The following is a 24,964-nucleotide window of genomic DNA, read 5'->3' on the forward strand; positions in this document are numbered from 1 at the left end:
CTGGTTGTGTATCTTTGGAAAACTTCTTTGGGATTTGGCATTAACTTGCAAGTCTTTGCAGTTTAGACAGTTAAATATGATTGAATGACTGAACAAATTTTAATAGCATATGCTTCTTTTATGCTATTCATTTACCCAGTAGACATTTAATTGACCACCTGCTAAATATGAGGCACTATTCTTGCCGTTACCTTTTTAATCTTTGATTTGGAGTCTGCTAACATTCTGGAACTTCCACTATCAACTTATAACGTTTACTTTCCCCTCCCTTACCAGGAAGGCCATTTCTTATCAGTACGGTCGCAGAGAGAGGGAAAAAAGAAACATATGGGGCTAGACTTCCTGCTCTTAACATACAGAAGCAAATAGGTTGTGAAGGAATACATGGTATTTTGGATTCCTACCTTCTTCCTTCCGTAATTTTTTTTTAAAAGGTTCATATGTTTTGTCTGTGTCTTATGTAACAGTAATCTGCATTATGAACTTAAATGACAAGGATCACCATTTCACATCTTTGGAGATTGATCACAGAGGTAATAAGGAACTCTTATTAAATAACTATATGCATTATTTTTCATGTAAAACCATTATTTGGATAAACCCCTTTGAGAAAAGACTTAGGCTCCTACCAGTGTCGCTGTGATATTTACTAATAAGCTCAGTTTGAGGTGCAGCAATTAAGGTTTTTTGTTTTGTTTTTTGTTTTGTGTTTTTCTAAAGGGCAGTTCAGCAAATATATGTGGAAAGCTTGTGGGTAAAATCATATTTATATTTATGGGAAAGCAGACAATTTTATTAATGCCTATATTTTTCTAGTTCAGTGTTTGTCAAACTTCAAGTTTTAACATGTTGATCATGAAACCAGTTGAATTGTGACCAGTATTTTAAAAGGAAAGATTAAAAAAACAAAGTAAAATATCAGTATATACCAACTAATAAGAGTAAGCATTGTTTACTAAACTTTGGTTTTATTTAAGTACATATCTATATACTATGTCAGTGAGAAACATATCTCAACTTTTTTTTGGAAAAACATTTCAAAAGCTAAAAAATAGTTTGAAAACCTGTTTGTAAGTACACCTGAGGTAAAGGTACACTTCCTGTGGCATAAGATGTTGGGAACAACTGAGGGTGAGAATGGGGATGCACTATTATCATAAACTGCTAAAGCATAAGGATGTGAGTGCTGGGAGCAAAGCCGTGCTCACCACTTCTGCAGTTTTCTATTGCAGCATTTTAAATAATATAGGAAAAAGTGGACTGCAACCAAAGCAAAGAGGGATAGTGATGGTGAAGAGTAAGATTATATTTATTGTCCAAAGGCTAAGTGCATGTACATATGTGTTTGGGAGAAGGCATCACGTAATAGTTCTTAACCTACTCTGAGAGAAGGTTGTCCACATTTCTTAAAGTATACATGTAAACCAACAATGAAATTATTTTAGTGACTTGAGAATCAAAGTGCTAGAGTTTGAATCCCTGTTCTCCTACTAGCTAGCTGTGTGACCTTGGGCCTGTTTAACTCTCAGCACCTTGTTTTCCAAATGTATAAAGTGGAGATAGTAGTACCTGTCTCATGTTGTTATGAGTATTATATGAACTAATATATGTAATGTCCTGAGAACAATGTCTGGCACACATTAAGTTACTCAATTAAAATTAGCTATTCTTACTGCTATTATTAGACATGAGCTAGATAACAGTGACCTCTGCATGGGAAAGATTATTTTAATTCTGATGTAGTTCAGTTTATCTGTTTTTTTCTTTTGTCTCTTGTGCATTGGTGTCATATCTAAAAAACCACTGCCTAACTCAAGATCACAAAAATTTACTCCTGTATTTTATAGTTTTAGCTCTTTAGATCTAGGATCAATTTTTAGTTAATTTTTATATATGGTATAAGGGAGGGGTACAATTTCATTGTTTTGCATGTGAATAGCCAGTTGTCCCAGCATCATTTATTCAAAAGACTATTCTTTCCTCACTAGAAAAAAATATTTCTTTTTTTTTGAGACGGAGTCTTGCCCTGTCTCCCAGGCTGGAGTGCGGTGGTGTGATCTTGGCTCACTGCAAGCTCGGCCTCCAAGGTTCACGCCATTCTCCTGCCTCAGCCTCCTGAGTAGAAAAAATATTCCTTTAAAGAATAATGAATACTTTTTTTTTTTCTTTTTAACCAGTCACTCAATTGGAAAAAGAATAATGAATAATTTTAAATAATTTTCCTACAGGTAAATTTAAGTCTTTTTGTTTAGATTACATATTAAGAAATAATGGATTTATATTTCCATAGGTGTGCTTGATCTTTATAAAGTTCCCTGTCTCTGAAAAAAAATAAAATAAGGCGAAACAATCTTCTTAATAGAGTTATTTTTGCAAGAAGGTTGCAAGCCAGTTTTAGTTCATCAATTGAATAATTTTTCCTGCTTGCTGGAGGTATTTCAGTATTGGTAATGTCTGAACTATGAAATTCATGAATCATGCATTTTAAGAATTTGTTTCTGTGTCCGTACCAGGCATAATGAATTAAGTTATCTGTTAAAAAAAATTGATTTTTGCTCAATATACAGTTCTAGAAGAACTTATTGTCCAAATTTTTAAGACTTTTTTTTCATTTTGAGATGGATCTCACTCTGTCGCCCAGGTTGGAGTGCAGTGGCACAACCTCTGCTCACTGCAACCTCCACCTCCCGGGTTCAAGTGATTCTCCTTTCTCAGCCTCCCAAGTAGCTGGGACTACAGGTGTATGCCACTATGCCCGGCTAATTTTTGTATTTTTAGTAGAGATGGGGTTTTACCATATTGGCCAGGCTGCTCTTGAACTCCTGACCTCGTGATCCACCCGCCTCAGCCTCCCAAAGTTCTGAGATTACAGGCGTGAGCCACTGCGCCCAGCCAGACTTTTGTTTTGTTTTGCTTTTTTTTGGCTTTCTTTGTCATATTGTTAGTCTTTTGGTTAAGCAGTATTATAACTTAGTCATATGAGTAATATAATGCAACATGCTGAAGTGTGTGTGTGCAGGGGTTGGTTTTGGTTTGTTGTTTAAATAGATATGAGATCTCACTATGTTTCCCAGGCTGCCTTGAACTCCTGGGCTCAAACAACACAGCCTCCTGCCACACAGCATCCTGATTAGCTGGGACTACAGGTGTGTACCACTGCATCTGGCTTTTCTGATGAAATTTTAAATACTCAAATATTTCAGCAGAAATAATGGCTTGTGTTTATTGTTTTTCTACTATTTGTCAAGTGTAGTATTAAATGTTTTACGTAATGTATCTCCAGTCCACATATCATACTCTAGTAGAAGTGGGTAACAAAACCAAGGTATTCAAAGAGGTTAATAAGTAACTTGTGCTACATCACAGCACTAATGGGAGGCAGAGCTGGAATTTGACTCTAGGTCTTTCTGACCTCAAAGTGCAGTAAAGTCATGGAATTTCTCTACTAGGCCACCTGGAAGAAAAGTGATCTTTTTTTCCAGTCTTTTGTGTTACTGTTTTTCAGCCAGGAGATAGTAGAGTTGGGTAGTAGCATAGTAGTCACTGGCATCTGGTAGTCAGCCCTCCAAAAAAGTTTTTGATTTTTTTTTTTTGTCGTAAACTTGGAAGCTACTAACTTTCAGATCATACTTTCTTATCATCCAAGAGCTGGATATTTAGGTAACAGGAACTATGGAATTATCCTATGTCCTCTTGAAGGTTCAGCTATTAAAATTAATTGGTTCTGATCACCACTGTGCCAAGATTTACATTTCTAGGAGCCACAGTTTGATTGATCTAACTTGAATCTGTGTGTTTTCTTTAGCTGGGGAGGAGAAGGTACCTCGATTGATACCTTCACCAGGACTGCATGCAGTGAGGGACAGAAGTTTCCTTAAAATAATTGGGTTCTGTTATAGAAAGAAGGGGAAGGAGATACCAAGTGGGCAAAACAATCAGGTTCCATTACATAAATAATAACCCTAATGTGAGGATAATAAATGGATAATATGATTATTTTAAGTTTGGAAATATACCTGGTTATTAGTATTGAATATCTGGTAGTGGGGTTGGAGAAAAAGTCGAGAATAAGAAAAGACTTAAAATCATAAAAATTAATTGGAAAAGAGGATGGCTGAGCAGATACATATGTGTTGGATAATGTTCATAATGTTAAACCAACACGAAGATTTGTTTAAATTGTAGTATGTAGCCAGGTGTGGTGGTGCTTGCCTGCAGTCCCAACTACGTGGGAGGCTGAGGCAGGATGATTGCTTGAGCCCAGGTTTGAGGCTATAGTGAGCTATGATTCCACCACTGCTTTCCAACCTAGGTGGCAGAGCAAGACCTCATCTCTAAAAAAATAAAGTGGATAAATTATAGTATGTTATGACAAATACAGTTACCTGAAGTCACTGAAAATATGCATGTACTTTTAATGATGTGAAATAATTTTTAGGAGGTATGAATGAAAAAAATCAACTTTTGTGTGTGGCTAGTGTGATCTTACCTATATCTCACTTACAGAAAATGTAAAAGGCTCAAACCAGTCACCACTTTAACAGTTCTAACTCTCTTGTTTACTTGATTCCCTTTTTTCTCCTCCCCAGCAATCCTCATGTAGTTAGGTAAAGTTGGTTCTTCATCTGGCTTATTGCAGAAACCCTAAGCCTGTTTACTTAAAGCTTTTTGAAACCCAGAGACCCATCTTTTGAATTCAAAAGTTTTGACTATTAAGAATTAGTCTTTTTGTATGTTTTTTGGCCGCATAAATGTCTCCTTTTGAGAAGTGTCTGTTCATATACTTTGCCCACATTTTGATGGGGTTGTTTGATTTCTTTCTTGTACATTTGTTTAAGTTCCTTGTAGATTCTGGATATTAGACCTTTGTCAGATGGATAGATTGCAAAAATTTTCTCCCATTCTGTAGGTTGCCTGTTCACTCTGATGATAGTTTCTTTTGCTATGCAGAAGCTCTTTAGTTTAATTAGATCCCATTTGTCAATTTTGGCTTTTGTCACCATTGCTTTTGGTGTTTTAGTCATGAAGTCTTTGCCAAGCCTATGTCCTGAATGGTATTGCCTAGGTTTTCATGCTTTTGGGTTTTACATTTAAGCCTTAAATCCATCTTGAGTTAATTTTTCTATAAGGTGTAAGGGAGGGGTCCAGTTCCAATTTTCTGCATATGGCTAGCCAGTTTTCCCAGCACCGTTTATTAAATAGGGATTCCTTTCCCATTGCTTGTTTTTGTCAAGTTTGTTGAAGATCAGAGGATAGTAGATGTGTGGTGTTATTTCTGAGGTCTTTGTTCTGTTCCGTTGGTCTATATATGTGTTTTGGTACCAGTACTGTGCTGTTTTGGTTACTGTAGCCTTGTAGTATAGTTTGAAGTCAGGTAGCATGATGCCTCCAGCTTTGTTAATTTTGCTTAGGATTCTATTGGTTATGCAGGCTCTTTTTTGGTTCCATATGAAATTTAAAGTAGGTTTTTCTAATTTTGCAAAGAAAGTCAATGGTAGCTTGATGGAAATAGCATTGAATCTGTAAATTACTTTGGGCAGTATGGCCATTTTCATGATATTGATTCTTCCTATCCATGAGCATGGAATGTTTTTCCATTTGTTTGTGTCCTTTCTTATTTCCTTGGGCAGTGGTTTGTAGTTCTCCTTGAAGAGGTCCTTCACATCCCTTGTAAGTTGTATTCATCATCACTGATCATTAGAGAAATGAAAATCAAAACCACAATGAGATATCATCTCACGCAAGTCGGAATGGTGATTATTATAAAAAGTCAAAAAACAATAGATGTGGGTAAGGCTGTGGAGAAATAGGAACGCTTTCACATTGTTGGTGGGAGTGTAAATTATTTCAACCATTGTGGAAGACAGTGTGGCAATTCCTCAAGGATCTAGGACCAGAAATGCCATTTGACCCAGCAGTCCCATTACTGAGTATATACCCAAAGGATTATAAATCATTCTGCTATAGACACATGCACACATATGTTTATTATAGCACTATTTATAATAGCAAAGATTTCAAACCAACCCAAATGTCGATCAATGGTAGACTGGATAAAGAAAATGTGGCACATATATACTGTGGAATACTATGCAGCCATAAAAAAGAATGAGATCATGTCCTTTGTAGGGACATGGATAAAGCTGGAAGCCATTGTTCTCAGCAAACTAACACAGAAATAGAAAACCAAGCACTGCATGTTCTCACTGGGAGGGGAACATCACACAGGGAGGCCTGTCGGGGGGTAGGGGACAAGGGGAGAGAGAGCATTAGGACAATACCTAATGCATTCGGGGTTTAAAACCTAGGTGATGGGTTGGTAAATGCAGCAAACCACCATGGCACATGTGTACCTGTGTAACAGACCTGCACATTCTGAACATGTATCCCAGAACTTAAATTTAAAAAAAAAAAAAGAATTTTTCTCCTCTTTGGGTTTCAGAAGCCTACATTTGAAACTGGGATACCATAATATTGAATCATGTTCTCCATGCTCTGCTGTGTATTTCTTTTCCTATGGCAATGGATGTCTCTGACTGAATTGGTACGGGGAAGGTGTGTGGAGGGGTCAAGAAAATAGCATGGAATAAGGAAACTTGCTTAGTCTTTCCTAGAGGTATTCCACTACAGCTCCACTACGGTCTTCACAGGTAAGTGAGAACTGCATATGCTTTGAGAAATGGGAGGTCCAAGGCAAATCCTGTCATTTTAGGTTAGTGACATCTAACTGTGGCCCGGCACAGTGGCTCACACCTGTAATCCCAGCACTTTGGGAGGCCGAGGCAGGCAGATCACGAGGTCAGGAGATTAAGACCATCCTGGCTAACACGGTGAAACCCCATCTCTAGTAAAAATTTAAAAAAATTAGCCGGGCGTGATGGTGGGCGCCTGTAGTCCCAGCTACTCAGGAGGCTGAGGCAGGAGAATGGCGTGAACCCAGGACGCGGAACTTGCAGTGAGCCGAGATCGCGCCACTGCACTCCAGCCTGGGCGACAGAGCGAGACTCCAACTCAAAAAATATATATAAATAAAATAAAATAAAATAAAATCTAACTGTAAGAAGAGCTTTTACTGAGGAGAGAAAGAAAGGCATAATCAAGGAAGCTGCAGTCTCACTACTACCTTTATTTCATCCTAAGGACCTCTTTGTCTTCTAGAGTTTCCTCCAGATACCAGTTTTACAAAAGCCATATTTTTCCTAATTAACTTTCCTAATTTTATATATATGTGTGTGTATATATTTTTATGTGTGTGTATATATATTTATATATATTTTTATGTGTGTGTATATATATATTTTTGAGGCTGTATATATATTTTTATATGTATGTGTATATGTATTTATATTTTTTTATGTGTGTGTGTGTGTATATATATATATTTTTTTTTTTTTTGAGGCAGGGTTTCACTCTGTTGCCCAGGCTGGAGTGCAATGGTGTGATCTTGGCTCACTGCAGCATCTGCCTTCAAGGCTCCAGCGGTCTTCCCACCTCGGCCTTCTGAGGAGCTGGGTCTACAGACGTGCACCACCACACCCAGCTAATTTTTGTATTTTTAATGGAGTCGTGGTTTCACCATGTTAGCCAGATTAGTCTCAAACTCCTGGCCTCAAGTGAGCCGCCTGCCTCAGGCTCCCAAAGTGCTGGGATTACAGGTGTGAGCCACCATGCCCAGCCTTTGAAATATTATTTTAGGAAAAAAGAAGGAGGTGTACTTTATGTAGAAGAGAACTTTATGCTGTGACAGTACCTAAAAGATACATCCTTTATTCATGTGTAAGATGAAATTGAGAGGTAAAATTGGATATACTGTTGCTTTAAAAACATTTTTAACATACATAATTTTTTGTACTTATTTTAGCCTGTATAAGTTATATCTTTTTGGTTTTGTTTTGTTTTGTTTTGTTTTGTTTTTGAGACAGAGTCTTGCTCTGTTGCCCAGGCTAGAATGCAGTGGTGCAATCTCGGCTAACTGCAACCTTCATCTCCCAGATTGAAGCGATTCTCCTGCCTCAGCCTCCTGAATAGCTGGAATTACAGGCGCATTCCACCACGCCCAGCTCATTTTTGTATTTGTAGTGGAGACGGGGTTTCACCATCTTGGCCAGGCTGATCTTGAACTCCTGACCTTGTGATCCACCCACCTCAGCCTCCCAAAGTGCTGGGATTACAAGCGTGAGCCACTGCGCCCGGCTGTAAATTATATCTTACACAAATCTAGGTTTCAGAGAATTATATGCAAAGAAACAGTGCAATAGGATTATTTTAAAGCCATTGTTATTGTTAGAAAACATAATACCTTTAAAATTTCTTTTTCACATCAGAAATACAGTGACTTCTCCCCAGTTTAGGATAGAAATTTTCCTTTTCCTCTCCTTCTTTATACTATTCAGGTTTCCCTGTTTGACAGAACAAATTATAAAATTTATAAGAGAAATTTTTTATAAGAGAAATATTTGAAATGTCACATACTAAAGTAAATGTTTGGATGTTTGAAAATTTTCTGTTTCAGAGATTTTGAATTGCTGAATCGTTCTGTAAATTAAGATGTTAAGAGTAGTTTCCACAGAGTAATTATTTGAAAGTCACTGAAAGCAAGACACATGTCTGATGTAAATGTGTATTGCACTACTGTACCTTTTTATACCTCATAAAAGTGATAACAGCAGTCTGTACTTTTCCACTTCGTCATTCATAAGTCTATTGGAGAAATGTATATTTTGTTTGCTTATTATCTTCATGCTGCAAATAGCCTGGAAATTCTTTAAGTGGGGCTAGCGATGTATTATCGATACATGTTAAGTGGTCTAGAAATTTCACTTTTTGTTTTTTGCACAAAGAGAATAAGATCAGTAGTCCATGTTTCTTCAGCTCTACCCAGAGAAGGGCAATGTAGGAGGGAAAACGACGTTTGCAAAATATTTCATGGTAGGCTTTTTCTTAAAGTGACTTCAGACTTACAGAAGTTTAAAAATAGTGCAAAGAATCCCATATACCTGTCACCCCAGTTCCTGAAATGTTAATATTTCACCACATTTGTTCATTATGTCTCTATTCTCCAAGTACTGTATATGTCATTATATGTAATAAGTAGCATTTTATATAGATACAGGGCATGTATGCACTATATGTTTTTTTCTGAGCCATGTAAAGAGTAAAATGCAGATGTAACATGCTTTTATTCCTAAATACTTCAGTGTGTATTCCCTCAAGAAAGGGCATTTTCTTCTGTATAGCTACCGTACACTTCTACACTTTTCAAAATCAGAACATTTACGCTGATACCATAGTATGACATGATCTGCAGACCATTTTCCAGTATGCCAGTTGCCCCACTGTGTCCTTTAGTACAAAAGAAAAAAGGTTTTTTTCCTGGTCTAGGAGCTAATCCTGGTGCACATGTTACATTTAGTTGTTTTAATCTAGAACAGTTCCTCAGTTCTTTATCTTTCATAATCTTGACATTTTTGCAGAGTACAATCCATATATTTTGCAGAATTTCCCTTAGTTTGGGTGTATCTGGTTTTTCCTTGTTAGATTCATTTTATGCATTTTTGGTCAGAATACCACAGAAGTACTGTGCATCTTACCAGAAAGCCATAAGTGGCTTTTGATTCTTCCCTGCAAATGCATTTTCTAAATGATCAGTTTTAATATTATGTGGAAAGCAGTCAGAGATTCTCACATATGTCAAGATATTATAAGTGTTCCTTATATATTTATTCTCCAATTGCTTTTTCTCAAGAAAATGTGCGGCCTTTCAGGTAGCTTTTACAAAGTGGAAGTCACTACATCAAATTAGGATGAGGGGGCAGGGAAGAGCTTTATTAAAGCTTTAAGTTTAAGCTTTTGAGTATGTGTTGTATGTAAATGAACATGGGCATCATGATGCAGGGATTGGGCCTTTAAACCTTTGGCCAAGAATGGTATCAATTATTATTATATATATTTTTTGGAGTACTTCTGCTAAAACACTCAAATCAGTGCGCCACTCTCCTTTTAGGAGTTTTACACCTTTCCAAGGTACACTTTTTTTTTTTTTTGAGACAGAGTTTTATTCTGTCGCCCAGGCTGGAGTGCGTTGGTGCAATCACAGCTCACTTCAGCCTCTACTTCCCAGGCTCCAGCAGTCCTCGCAGTTCAGCCTCCTGAGTAGCTGGGATTACAGGTGCACACCACCATGCCCAGCTAGTTTTTGTAGAGATGGTGTTTTACCATGTTGCCCAGGCTGGTCTCCAACTCCTGAACTCAATCTATCCGTCCTTCTTAGCCTACCAAAGTGCTGGGATTACAGGCGTGGGCCACCACTCCGGGCTTCCAATCCAGGCATTTAAAGTAATATATAGGGAGATAAGCGAGAACCCTGTTGGACCTGGTAGAAGCAAACAAACATTTATTAGTACTATTACATTGTTTAAAATATTACCCCCTCCTATATTCATGTCTGTTCTTACTGCCTCTTAGAATTATCAAAAAAACCTACTCTATAGTTTATTTGTCTTACATCTCAGCGGTAATAACATTAGTTAATAGTATTGGCATCGTGGTTCTTTGTGCATTCCTCCCTTATCCCACCCCCAAACTGATTTCAAATGATCTCTTGCTCTAGTCTGAGAATGTTTATAGTGATTACGAAAAGTTCAGATTCTGGCTTTAACATCTATAATTGTTTATTTATCTGTAAACACAGGAGAATGAGTTTGTTTAAACCAGAAAGATGGCAAGAGTAGTCTGGTAATTTTGCTCCATTCCTTAAAAGTCCTATAATAAAATAAACATATCTTGTGTTTTATTTTTACAGTGTTTTTTTAAACATTAGTATAGAGTGCCACTTCTTATATTCTATATCAAATAATTAGTTACATTTTCAATAATAAACTCTGGGTAATTTTTGGCATTAAAATCTGCGTTACTAAATAATTTGAGGATATAATTTATAATCACTTATGCTAAAATCACCTATTTGAAATTATGTATGAGGTTTTCAGAGTTCATAGTGCTTTGAAAAAATTTTAAATGTTTCTTTGTTTATGTATCTTTATTATAAACTGTAGCATATATCATATAGTTGTCAAGGATGCTGATAGATACTTAATACTTAAAGGTGACTTGTCTAAAGTTACTCAGCTGTCCAGGACTAGAATCTGGGCCTTTTGGTAACAATTCATTGCTCTATTTACTTAATTGATGATTGGATTCATTAGAATTTCTCTATTTTCATAGCTGTCTCCATGGTTCTATGAAAATACTGTGTGTGCTTATACATATATGTATACCTGTAAGTACAAAGTAGAAAATGAAAGTTCACTTTCTGCTTTTGACAGTTCTAATCCCCAGAGATAACCTTTATTAATATGTTGTCTCATGTTTGGTCAAACTGTTTTCTCTGTATTCTGTGTATTACTGTATAAATTTTACACAGTAATTTGCATATTAAAAATGCTGATCTACACCTCGTCCTTTTTAAAAGCTGCCATATATTGTAGCCAGTTTTTTATACCAGTATATATTGATCAACCTTATTCTTTTTAACTGCTGCATTATATATAAATTACATGATTTCATTCATTACCAATAGATGAGACATTTCCATTGGTTTGAATTTTTCAGTATTACAAATAATGGTTCAATTAAACATTTAAGCCTTTGCGCACTTGTAGAATTAATTCCTAGAAGTAGAACCCTTATATTTTGCTAGGTATTTCCAAATTGCTTCCCAAAATGCTTGTATCTCTTTACTTCCACTGTCAAGTCTAATAATTTTCACTTGGATTATCATATTTCTTACCCAGCCTGTTTTTTACACTCTAAATTCTTTTTCTTTTCTTTTCTTTTTTTTTTTGAGACAGCGTCCTGCTCTGTGGCCCAGCTGAAATGCAGTGGCGCGACAACCAACGTGGGCTCGAGCAATTCTCCCAACTTAGCCTACTGAGTAGCTGGGACTGCAGGCACATATCACCGTGCCCAGCTTTTTTTTTTTCTTTTTTTTTTTTTGTATTTTTAGTAGAGATGAGGTTTTGCCATGTTGCCCAAGCTGGTCTCAAATTCCTGAGCTCAAACAATCCACCCGTCTCAGCCTCCCAAAATGCTGGAATTACAGGTGTGAGCCTCTGCACCTGGCCCAAACTCTTTTTCTAACAGTAATATAAATTGTCTTTTACAGACTATACTCATATATGTTTCTTCCTTCAGAAGTAGGTGTTAAGTGTATCTAACATGGAATGTATAACTATAATTCTCATTGTGAAACCATAGCCTAATTTATTTCAAATTATAATTTAAAATTCATATTTTTTAGGAAGTTTTCTTAGATTAATCCACCTAGTTCCAGGTGCTACAGTCCCAAGATTTCTTTCTTTTTAACAAATTAAATATAAGTAACATGACTAGAATTGTAGTCAAAGAATATTGCAACTTTGGAACTTCAGTATTTGAACTTATTTTGAAATGTAATTTGTTACATTATAAAAATATATTGCATCTGGAAGTCAGGGGTAGTTTTTTTTTTTTTTAATTATCTTTGTATCTGCTACACTGTAAAGTGCTATTTATATAAAAAAATTCTTAATAGAAGTCTTCAGTTGTAAAGTCTGCCGTACAGACTTTGGATCAGGGATTGGCAACTATGAGCCATGTGCCAAATCCTGTCCTTCACCTGTTTTGTAAATAAAGTTTTATTGGAACACATTCAGACTCATTCATGAACATATTGTCTATGATTTCTTTTGTGCTACTATGGCAGAATTGAGTTGTTGCAACTGTGTGGCATCCAAAGCCTAAAATATTTACTCTCTGGCTCTTTGCCAACCCGTTTTAGATTATAAGCACTTTGGCATTAATATGTTTTTGTTTTCTTTCTGTAGCACATAGTAAGATGTTCTGCCCACATTGTGCATAATTTATGGGTTTATTCAAGGATTTATGCAAGTGTAGCTGCAAGAAAAAAAAACCTAGAAGTGAACTTGCTAGATTGAAGAGCGTCTGTGTATATTAAATTTTGTTAGCTTTCACCTTCCCAAAGGGATTATTCCATTTCATACTTAAACTACTAATTTTGTGATAGGACTTCTTTCTCCAAAGCTTTGCTGACTTAGTGCATTCACACACTTCATCTTTACTAATCTGATAGAGGGAAATGATATTGTGGATTTGATTTGTGTTTCTTTTTATGTGTTAGATTGAGCTTATTTTCATATTTAAAAGCCACTTGTATTTCTTTTTCTTGAGCTATCTTTTAATGTCCTTCCTGATACATTTCTCAAGTCTGTGATACTCATATAAGATATATGATGAACATGTGTCAGATTTATTTGACTCTAATGAGGGAACCTGCCTGATGACAAGGCTGATTGAGAGGAGGATGTGTGAGATGAAGTGTATATCATCAGTGAAAGAAAGCAAATTCTTATAGGGCAAAAACAAAAACCACCACTCTAAGGACAGAATTCATTTGCATTTTACCAGATAAAAATTACTATTTTCAATTTATCTTTTACAAGTCATTTTCTAATTTTACAGAGTCTATTCCCTAATCAGAATAGTCTTCAAAATTCTCCAGAGCATCAGGTGACTATTATGCAGGCTAATTGTTGACACTCAGATGTAGCTTTAAAAGGACATGCCATAATATTTTGGCCTTATTTCCAAGTTTTGGATAATTTTCTTAACATTTTTCTCTAATTGAAATGATTTCAAGTGATATTATTTCTGCATGACTTGATAATGAACTTCTAAGAAGGTCACTTAGCTCACGATTGTGTCTTCTAAAACATACTCATCTTTCCTTTTTTCTTGTGTAGGAACTCATTATACAATGACAAATGGAGGCAGCATTAACAGTTCTACACATTTACTGGATCTTTTGGATGAACCAATTCCAGGTGTTGGTACATACGATGATTTCCATACTATTGATTGGGTGCGAGAAAAATGTAAAGACAGAGAAAGGCATAGACGGGTAAGTGTTTTTAGTAAAAATTTTTAAAAATATAGTGCATAATTAGATCTTTTAATAATGTATTTCTGCCAGTGATCTCAGGCTGCCAAAATATGTTTACATTTAATATAAGTAAATGTCTACATTTCATATGTGGTACCTGTTTTTTTCTTTTTCTATGTTTAATTTTTTTAGTTTACTTATACCCTGTATCTTTCCAGAAAGGATTTCAGGTAGCTAAAAAACAAAGAAATACAATAAGAAGACAAAATAAGAAGGAAAGGGAAAAATACAGCACAGGAGTTGGGGGGAAGAACAAGCCAAGTTCAAAATATGGAGATCAGCATGATTTTTGCCTTTGAGCAACCCACCAGCTAAGGCAAAAAAGGAAACTCACTGCGTAACTCTTACCTATGAAAAAAGAAGAAATCTACTAGGGGCAGATAGTTTTGTGGGATTTTGCTGTTTTCTTTTACCTCCTTTCCCAGTATTTGATTCTGAGATATTTCTCAACTTGGATCCCAAATAAAGCTTATTGAATGTTGTAATGTTTTACTGTTTTTTTAAAAAATGGCTTTAACATATAAAAGTACAATTTATGGATCCTTTTTGTTCATGGTCATGACTTACATTGATAATGTAATCCAAAATACATTTTTTATTTTGTATTTATTTATTTATTTTTGAGACGGAGTCTCACTCTTCTGCCCAGGCTGGAGTGTAGTGGTGTGATCTTGGCTCACTGTAACCTCTTCCTCCTGGATTCAAGCGATTCTCCTGCCTCAGCCTCCTGAGTAGCTGGGACTACAAACATGTGCCACCATGCCTGGCTAGTTTTTATACAAAATACGTTTTTAAAGAAAAAAAAATTTTTTTTTCTTTTTTTTTGAGACTATTGCCCGTTATGTTGCCCAGGCTGGATTGCAATGGTGCAGTCTTACTCACTGCAGCCTCTGCCTCCCAGGTTCAAGCAATTCTTGTACTCAGCCTCCTGAGTAGCTGGAATTACAGGTGTGTGCCATCATGCCAAGCTAATTTTTGTATTTTTAGTAGAGATGAAATTTCTCCATTTGGCCAGGCTAGTCTCAAACTCCTGGCCTCAAGTGATTGGCTGACCTCAGCCTCCCAGAGTAGAAAATCTTTTTGAAAAATAAAATTCCAAATCTCAAAAGGCCCTATATAATTTTGGTGTTGGAAATTTACTTGTCAGTAAAAATGACTATTTACACAAATTATAAGCTTCCATATTAATGTATATGTGTATGAAACCTGAAATTCAAATTATATTGTTTATGATAGGTAACAGCTTCTGAGATTCATCAAATGATATTTACCTTTAGGGCATATCTAAAAATAAAATATAATACATGAAATCAGTGCTTTAATCTAATGATTCTTAAATGTTTTGGTCTCAGATCCCCTTTAAATTCTTAAAAAATATTGAAGAGCCCCAAGGAGCCTTCGTTTACGTGGTTTTTGTCAATAGATATTTACCATATTAGACACTAAAACTGAGAATTTTTAAAAATAAAAAATAATAACATAGTATATAACATAGTATCTGTGACACTATGTTCATAAAATTTTAGAGAAAACTGAGATCAAAGGAAACCAAAACAGTCTGGTCATAGTGGCTCATGCCTATAATCCCAGTGCTTTGGAAGGTTGAGGCAGAGGATCGCTGGATCTCAGGAGTTTGAGACCAGCCTGGACATGTATGGAGACTCTATCTCTACACAACAAAGCAAAAATTAGCTGGGTGTAGTGTCTTGCGCCTGTAGTCCTAACTACTCGGAAAGCTGAGGTGGGAGGATCCCTTGAGCCTGGGAGTTGTAAGTTACAGTGAATTATGATTGCACCACTGCCCTCCAACCTGGGTGATAGAGCAAGACTCTGTCACCCTCCAAAACAAGCAAAAACCACTTTTTTCTCTGAGTGTGTAGATGGTTAGTGTACAGTCCTTGAAAACATTGCAAATGGTATAGCAATATATGAAGCAGCCAGTATGTGTCCTAGCTAATTTTATCAATCACCTCTCTTCCTAGACCAATCAAATATTTTTCAATATTTTGATCCATGCTTATTGTATAAATGAAGTTTTTTAAAGCTGGAAAATTCCACACATTTATATACTTACTATTGTTCTTAAAAATTATTATCATTATTTTGAGCAGAGTCTTGCTGTGTTGCCTAGACTGAAGTGCAGTGGTGCGATCTCGACTCTCTGCAACCTCCGCCCTCCAGGCTCAAGCAATTCTCATGCTTCAGCCTCCCAAGTCGCTGGGATTACAGGTGTGCGCTACCACGCTGGCTAATTTTTGTAGTTTTAGTAGAGATGGGGTTTCGCCATGTTGGCCAGGCTGGTCTCAAAGTCCTGGCGTCAAGTGATCCACCTGTCTCGGCCTCCCAAAATGTTGGGATTACAGGTGGGAGCCACTGCTCCCAGCCTACATTAAATTTTAAAGTCTTTCTATGTCAGGCCATATACCCAATCTAATTCTTTTTTTCTGTGAACTTTTTTGTTATACTTGTAGCCTTCCTACCCCAGATGATTTCCAAGCAAATTGACATTCTGTAATTTCAAATATTACTATTTCAGTATTTTGCAAAATGGTTGCAGTTTAATTGTTGTTCCTTTTTTATTAGCTTGCATATTTCTATAGAGAGTTTACCCCACATCAACCATTTGGATTCCCTGAAGTAAAGATGGTACAGGAAAGGGAGATACCTTGAAATACTAGGTTCCTTAGCATCCTCAAAGTTGACCAATGGTATTTTTTGCTTGTTTGGTTGTTGTTTGTTTCTGTGTCTTCATGAACTCATGGTTTTAAGCATATTTGTGTTTTAATCATCACTGTTATTATTCTTATTGATGTTCATGTTATTCCATTTTAGATTAGTGGGAGCTTATTTAGTTTGCTATCTGTGTCCTTTGTCATGTCCTTAGATAATCCTAATCCTAATCCTGATTCATCATAGACATTTCCTGCAGCAAACCTGGAATCAGCCATTTCACCAAGGAGCTCTCTGATTCCATTGAAGGAAAATATAATATAGGTACAATCTGGGCATTAGGTGATACTTGTTGCTTCTGGGTTGGCTATTGTTTCTAGCCTCCTAAGTGTATATGACTCTTCTAATTTGAATTCATGACTATGGGGCTAAACCTCTAGTTCTTAAATCTGCTTTTCCTTTAAGTTGTGCCAAAAATCTGAACATCACAAACATAGTCATTTCATTTACCCCATAATACACACATACAACATTGTCAGAATAACAGTACCAACACCATCTCCAACAATATGCCTACTGAAATATTTTAGGCAATCTGCCTCCAGCCTCCCGGGTAGCTGGGACTGCAGGTGCACACCACCATGCCTGGCTAATTTTTTTTTTTTTTTTTTTTTTTTGAGACAGAGTCTCGCTGTCTCCCAGGCTGGAACGCAGTGGCGCGATCTCGGCTCACTGCAAGCTCCGCCTCCCGGGGTCACACCATTCTTCTCCTGCCTCAGTCTCCCGAGTAGCTGGGGCTACAGGCGCCTGCCGGCACGCCCGGCTAATTTTTTGTGTTTTTAGTAGAGACGGGGTTTCACTGTGTCAGCCAGGATGGTCTCAATCTCCTGACCTCGTGATCCACCCGCCTCGGCCTCCCAAAGTGCTGGGATTACAGGCGTGAGCCACCGTGCCTGGCCTTTTTTTTTTTTTTTTTTTCTTTTTTTTTTTCTTTTTTAATTTAAGAGACTGGGTCCTCCTATGTTACCCAGGCTGGTCTGAAACTTCTGGCCTCAAACCGTTGTCCTGCCTTTGCTTTCCAAAGTGCAGAGATTACAGGCATGAGCCACTGCGTCTGGCCTATCCTTTATTTATTCCACCACAGTTGCATCTACAAATTACTTTGTTGTAAAGTCCCTTGGAATAGTTTCTTCTGTGGCATTGTGTTACCAGTTAGATGCACCTTCGATTCATTTAACTTTATTTCAATTTTTAAGGTTTGCTTTTTAGATTTAGTTTTGTTTTATTATACATATATGAAGTATTTCCATGGTTCCAAAGTTAAATGTACAAAGCAGGTATGTTCAAAGAAGTCTAGTTTCTGTCTCTGTCCCACCCAACCTATTGTCTTCTTCCCCTTATAATAATTTACATTTTTACCTTTATGGTTTATCTTCTGATTTTTAAAAATATAAGCATGAATATTTATATTCCTGTCTTTTAGCATACTTTTAGCCATCTTGCTTTTTTCCTGTATAACACTACATGTATCTCATTCTTTTTTAATTGCTGCAGAATTTTTCATTACATAGGTATACTGCAATTTATTTATCTGATGCTGTATTGATGAACATTTAAATGATTTCCAGATTTTAGGAATGGTGATGATTGAATTCTCTGTACATATATCTTTTTTACTTGATACACTCCATCAAGCAACTATTTAAGTGACTGACTGTGGTGCTGTGCAAGCAGTTATATAAAGAAAACAGTGGTGACTCAGTCTGAAAACAGCTTAATATTATCATGTTTTCTTACACATTATTTATTTTTATTGAGGAAAAGCAACATGGAGTTTAGTGATTATTTTTGAAAGAAATAACCTATTTCTAATTCTAAAGAATGGTTAATATCTGTGTTTGGTTGCTTATAGGGTAGAAGGGATAAAATTGCCTTGTTCAACTTAGAACTTACTGTGTCATTTTAGTGGGGCATTGTGACTTCAAATAGACCCGATGCTTGAAATAGACTGGGTCATTGAATTCCAGCCCTCCTTCAGAACAGTTGAGCACTGAAGTCCTGGGCTGAAAATATGGCTTTTTTTTGAGATGGAGTTTAGCTCTTGTCACCCAGGCTGGAGTGCAATGGCACGCTTTCAGCTCACTGCCACCTCCACCTCCCAGGTTCAAGTGATTCTCCTGCCTCAGCTTCCCAAGTAACTGGGATTACAGACACCCACCACCACGCCCGGCTAATTTTTGTATTTTTAGTAGAGATGGGGTTTCGCTGTGTTGGCCAGACTGGTCTCGAACTCCTGACCTCGTGATCCACCCGCCTCGGCCTCCCGAAGTGTTGGGATTGCAAGCATGAGCCACCGCGCCCATTCGGTGATACGGCATTTTAAAGCAACAGCCCTAGTAGAACAGAAGAGAGGTGTTGACTAGTAAGGAATTTAGGTTTAGAAGTACATTCTTAGTAAGAGAGGTGAGACTTACCTTCTTGTGTTTTAGTATAGTGAGTTCTGGATCAAATCTATTACTCTTGTTAATCTCCTAACTTCCTACACTATATTCAGTAGAGGACACTTTTGCCTTACACAGTAAAGAAAGAGCCTCTGGATTCTACCAGTGGAATTGGAGCTCTCCAAACCTGCATATTAAAAGGCCTCTAAGTTTTAGGGAGTCCCTTTGTCCACATGATTATTCTATAATACATTGTATTTATGGACATGGTATTATTATACACAGATCCTGTCTTTTAAAGAACATTGTAATCTACTTAACTGCTAGGACCAGAGAATGATAATTCAAACCATATTGTCTTATAGAAGACATATGTAAAAGTTAGTTATGTGTACCAACTGAAGTTCAAATTTGATTCAATTTAAAACAATCTGGGTCAGATTTTATATAGTTTGTGGACCCCTTGCATTCAAATCTCAAGGTTCTTATTAAAATGCAGATCTTGGCTGGGCACGGTGGCTCACACCTGTAATCCCAGCACTTTGGGAGCCTGAGACAGGTGGATCATTTGAGCTCAGAAGTTCAAGACCATCCTAGCCAACATAACGAGGCCCTGCCTCTTTTATTAAAAGAAAAAAACTTTTTAAATAAAAAATAAAAGCAGATCTTGGGTAAATACATGTAGTCTGGTTTACAGGTATAACAACTGTCTATAATGTAGTGATTTTGCCCCAGACTAGTTCAGAAATTACTGTTCTATATATGGTAAATGAGAAAAATTGCTAGATTCTAGAATTGTGGCTTCTATTCGTAGTTGGAAAAATGAAGCATAAACATTTCTAATTTCAGATCAACAGCAAAAAGAAAGAATCAGCATGGGAAATGACAAAAAGTTTGTATGATGCGTGGTCAGGATGGCTAGTAGTAACACTAACAGGATTGGCATCAGGTAAAGAAAATTTTTCAAGAAATCCTTTTTTAGTTAACAGAAGTATAAATTGTTCTTCCCTCCTTCCCTCAATTTTTTCTCAGGTACCATTGGATTTTAAAAAGCATTTGTTTCTCTTCTTCAAAAAATCTTAAATATAAGACTACGAGGCAGGAGGCTTCCATGTCTAGTCTTGGCTCTGTCACTTTACGTGTTTATCCAGTTTGGTTGATCTTTCTAGACTCAGTTTCTATATCTGTAAAATAAGTGTTTTGGATCAGATGATCAACAAAGTATCTTTTGATGTTAACATCATAATAAATAGCTAATATTTATTGTTTCCTATGTGTCGTACACTGTTCTAAAAACTTTATATGTATTTAAACCTCACCGCAATCCTATGGTGCCACCACTGTCATTATCACCATTTTACAGATGAGGAGACTGAAGCAGAAGAAAAGTAACTTAGTCTGACTGAGGTCATACAGCTTAGTAAATGGCTAAACCAGGATTTGAATTAAAGCGTTCTAGCTCAAGACCTATCCCCTTCATCCTGCTATGCAGCATGGCCACAAAGTTCCAGTGTGTGAGATTTTAAGAAAGAGCTGTTAAGGACCTGAAAACAACTATTAAGCACTGTTATAATCACTTTCAGCTTCCATGATGGAAGATTATGTTCAGAAGACCACAAAAATTAAAATTCTTGTAGAGAATACTGATAATTCTAATTGGCATACATAATAATTTTATGGCCTCTGTGTATGTAACCCACTGATCTTTTTATATAAGAAGGACCCAGATTTGACTTTAAATTTGTGTATTTTTTATATTCTCACTGTAAAATAATCTTGATATACGGTTTTCTGTAATTTAAGAGAAATATAAATATTACTTCTATGAGTTTCAGTAATTGTTTCTAATAGACATGAAATTTTAATGAGATTGACATCATTCATAAGTCTGTTAATTATCGATTGAAAATTAGATTTGTGAACCTCCTGCCTTTTGAAGATATTTTAGTATCTTTTAAACACTGTTTTTCCAATCACAATTAATTTGAATGATGTAACTTTTTAAAATTCCAAACAAAAATAGCAATTTTATTGTAAAAAAACTGTTTACAGTTTTAAAATATGTTTATGACTAAAATTTGAAGATCTTAAATTTATATGTAGTTCGTAAATGACCCTTTATTTAGAAGTCTCCTGCTTTCCACTTGCCTTTTAACTAGATTGTTCTCGACTCCCAAAACAATTGACTTTTTTTTTTTTACCATCCCCAACATATTTTTACAGGGGCGTTGGCCGGATTAATAGACATTGCTGCCGATTGGATGACTGACCTAAAGGAGGGCATTTGCCTTAGTGCATTGTGGTACAACCACGAACAGTGCTGTTGGGGATCTAATGAAACAACATTTGAAGAGAGGGATAAATGTCCACAGTGGAAAACATGGGCAGAATTAATCATAGGTCAAGCAGAGGTAAGTCTTGCTTTGTCTCAAGGTGAATTAATAATTGATATAGCAAAATGTTTCCAGTTCATTTAACTATAGAATTAATCACATATTAGATGATTGCATACACATTAAATGGATCCACCCTCAACACACTGCAGCAAGAAAGAATTAAGTGCAGTATTGTTTCAAGAAGCTTTTGTATTAGTTAACTACATAGTCGTATAACAAATCCTCTGGATTGTGATGCAAATATATTTGAGCTGTAGTAGAAAAGAAGTGATAGTTATTGCAGTAAGATCTGTGTAAAGTTACTAAGAAGTCAAGTTATTAAAACTAATGTATTACTAAGATTGGGAAGTTTGAATTATGAAAGTATGATTATCAAATAATTTAGTAAAATCAACCTTTTACACAGATACATTGAAGACAACAGATTTTTATTTGTGGCATTATAGCATTTACTTGATTAATTTACTAAGATCTACAAAGAACATTTTAGAACTTAGGATATTATATGTATATTTTTTACATGATGACATGGATATATTTTTTAAATTTTGTTTTAGCTGAACTTGAGAGCTAAAGTGTATATATTTGCGCTAACATGAGTAGTATGCTGTTTCTCACCTGGCTTAATTGAATTGAGTTTAATGATCTTCTGGAAAGTTGCAGCAGAATGAAATCTGAGTGCTGTTACAATTTGTTTTCACCATTGTTTCCAAAAAGTGGTTTGTAGGCAGAGATTGAGTATAGCTGAGATGTCTTGGTCCCAAGACTTTAGGGATTAGGAAAAAGATTAAATGGGCTTACGACTCCTTGTATATATAGGCATTAATTTTTGGATTCTACTTAAATATTTTGTTCATGTAAAGTTTTCATTATTGTGGAAATAAACCAGGAGACTTTTTCACATTTTACTGAAGCTTCTTTTCTTTTCTTTTTTTTTGGTGGTGGAGGTGGAGTCTCACTCTGTTGCCCAGGCTGGAGTGCAGTGGCATGATATCGGCTCACTGCAACCTCTGTTTCTGGAGGTTAAGCGATTCTTCTGCCTCAGCCTCCCGGGTAGCTGGTATTACAGGCGCGCGCCACCATGCCTGGTTAATTTTTGTATGTTTAGTAGCGACGGGGTTTCACCATGTTGGCCAGGTTAGTCTCGAACTCCTGACCTCAGGTTATCCACCCGCCTCAACCTCCCAGTGCTGGGATTACAGGCGTGAGCCACCATGCCTGGCCATTTACTGAAGTTTCTTGACAAGCATTTGCATTAGAGGTGCAATGTAAATTAAATTCATACTCTTGAACTATTTTCTTTTTAGGGTCCTGGTTCTTACATCATGAACTATATAATGTACATCTTCTGGGCCTTGAGTTTTGCCTTTCTTGCAGTTTCCCTGGTAAAGGTATTTGCTCCATATGCCTGTGGCTCTGGAATTCCAGAGGTAAGCCAAGTAATATTTAGTGTCATTAAACATTATTATGGTGCTTAACTTTTTGCCCTTAGTGATAATAGAAGTTGGCTTTTCTGGAGGGAGGGGATAGTTTGTTCATGGTATGAAAAAATTTTTTTAAAGTATAAGTTTTAAAATTGAAAAATTTGAAAATTACTGTTCCCTATAGTCATTTGATCATTTACTATGGAGGTTGTTTTTTTTTTTCTCTCACCACTAATTTAACACATGACTAGGCAAATTTTCAGAAGATTTAGTTTAACATCAAGAGCCTGGAAGAACTGTCTTGTGACCTAACATTCTTTGATGGATTAGTTGTTATTTTGCTATTATGACCCTGATTTTTTTTTTTTTTTTTTTTTTTTGAGAGTGAGTTTTGCTCTGTCACGCAGATGGGAGTGCAGTGGCGCTATCTCAGCTCATCGCAACCTCTGTGTCCCAGGCTCAAGCAATTCTTGTGTCTTAGCCTCCTGAGTAGCTGTGATTGCAGGCACGTGTCACCACGGCCAGCTAATTTTTCAATTTTTTTTTTTTTTAATAGAGATGGGGTTTCACCATGTTGGCCAGGCTGGTCTCAAACTCCTGACCTCAAGTGATCACCTGCCTCAGCCTCCCAAAGTGCTGGAATTACAGGTGTGAGCCACCGCACCTGGCTATGACCCTGATTTTGATTCATTCATTCTCTTTTTATAATTACCTTTTGATTAGATGTTAGTTATTCTTGAATTTGGCCATTTTATACTTTGAGAAAGTGGTTAATCACAGTGGGTCAATAATATAAACTTTTGGGTTTTATTTTTCATCACAATAGAATAGAGTTATACAGAGGATTGACTGAACTTGTTTTGAACTTGTTTCTTTTCTCTTTTATTTTTCTGTAGTTAAATAAGTTACCAACTTTTTCCTAATACATTTCTTTTTAAAATGGAATTGTAGTGATCTTTAAGGTTGTATTAAGGATATGTTTCATAAAAAGCAATATGAGGCAGTACATAACAGTTGTCATTCATCCTTCTTGATATATAAAAAACTATTCCACATAATTATAGTACTTAGAGAAAACATAATATTATTATTTCTAACATAATGTCCAAAATATATTTAAAATATTAGGCTTATTTTTACAACAGAAATATTCAAATTTGCCCTTTTTTTTGCTTATGTAATTATAATCCTTATAATTAAGGTCTGTATTCATTTTAACATGGCCTGATATTTTGATTTTGTTCCTGAGATGGAGTTACCCTCTCTCCTTTCTTGGGTAGAGAATTAGATTATAATATCAATTTATTATATGTAGCATAATAGGTAAAGTTTTTTAAAAATTAACTGTAAATTTTTCTGTAGGCTGCTAAAATTTGCAAGGTCATTTTTGTGCATAAAACAAGAAAATAACTTGGATTTGTTATATTCTTATGTTTCTTAAAGGACATTAAGCTGCCTTAATCTTTGCCTTGTAGATTAAAACTATTTTAAGTGGATTCATCATCAGAGGTTACTTGGGAAAATGGACTTTAATGATTAAAACCATCACATTAGTCCTGGCTGTGGCATCAGGTTTGAGTTTAGGAAAAGAAGGTCCCCTGGTACATGTTGCCTGTTGCTGCGGAAATATCTTTTCCTACCTCTTTCCAAAGTATAGCACAAACGAAGCTAAAAAAAGGGAGGTAAGTGTCTTTTGTAGTTAATTTGACTGAAAAATGCATATTGTATAGTGTTTATTTAAGTAAAGAATTTCTTTCTTTTTTTTTTTTTTTTTTGAGATGGAGTCTCGCTCTGTCGCCCAGGCTGGAGTGCAGTGGCCGGATCTCAGCTCACTGCAAGCTCCGCCTCCCGGGTTCCCGCCATTCTCCTGCCTCAGCCTCCCCAGTAGCTGGGACTACAGGCGCCCGCCACCTCGCCCGGCTAGTTTTTTGTATTTTTTAGTAGAGATGGGGTTTCACCGTGTTAGCCAGGATGGTCTCCATCTCCTGACCTCGTGATCCGCCTGTCTCGGCCTCCCAAAGTGCTGAGATTACA

The 24,964-nt window shown here is 36.3% G+C and overlaps 1 protein-coding gene across 6 annotated transcripts in view; it reads left to right on the forward strand.

Annotated features, from left to right (window-relative positions):
* Positions 1-24,964, forward strand: part of CLCN3 (chloride voltage-gated channel 3) — a 101,329-nt gene that overhangs the window by 43,719 nt on the left and 32,646 nt on the right. For all 6 annotated transcript variants that reach the window (XM_025384764.1, XM_025384767.1, XM_025384761.1 and 3 more), the window contains 5 exons: positions 13,800-13,957; positions 19,960-20,059; positions 21,334-21,521; positions 22,814-22,936; positions 24,406-24,612. In XM_025384764.1, coding sequence (XP_025240549.1) covers positions 13,800-13,957; positions 19,960-20,059; positions 21,334-21,521; positions 22,814-22,936; positions 24,406-24,612 — 776 coding nt within the window. The remainder of the gene's footprint in view (positions 1-13,799; positions 13,958-19,959; positions 20,060-21,333; positions 21,522-22,813; positions 22,937-24,405; positions 24,613-24,964) is intronic.

Source organism: Theropithecus gelada, chromosome 5 (genome assembly GCF_003255815.1).
Source record: "Theropithecus gelada isolate Dixy chromosome 5, Tgel_1.0, whole genome shotgun sequence".
Taxonomy (NCBI): domain Eukaryota; kingdom Metazoa; phylum Chordata; class Mammalia; order Primates; family Cercopithecidae; genus Theropithecus; species Theropithecus gelada.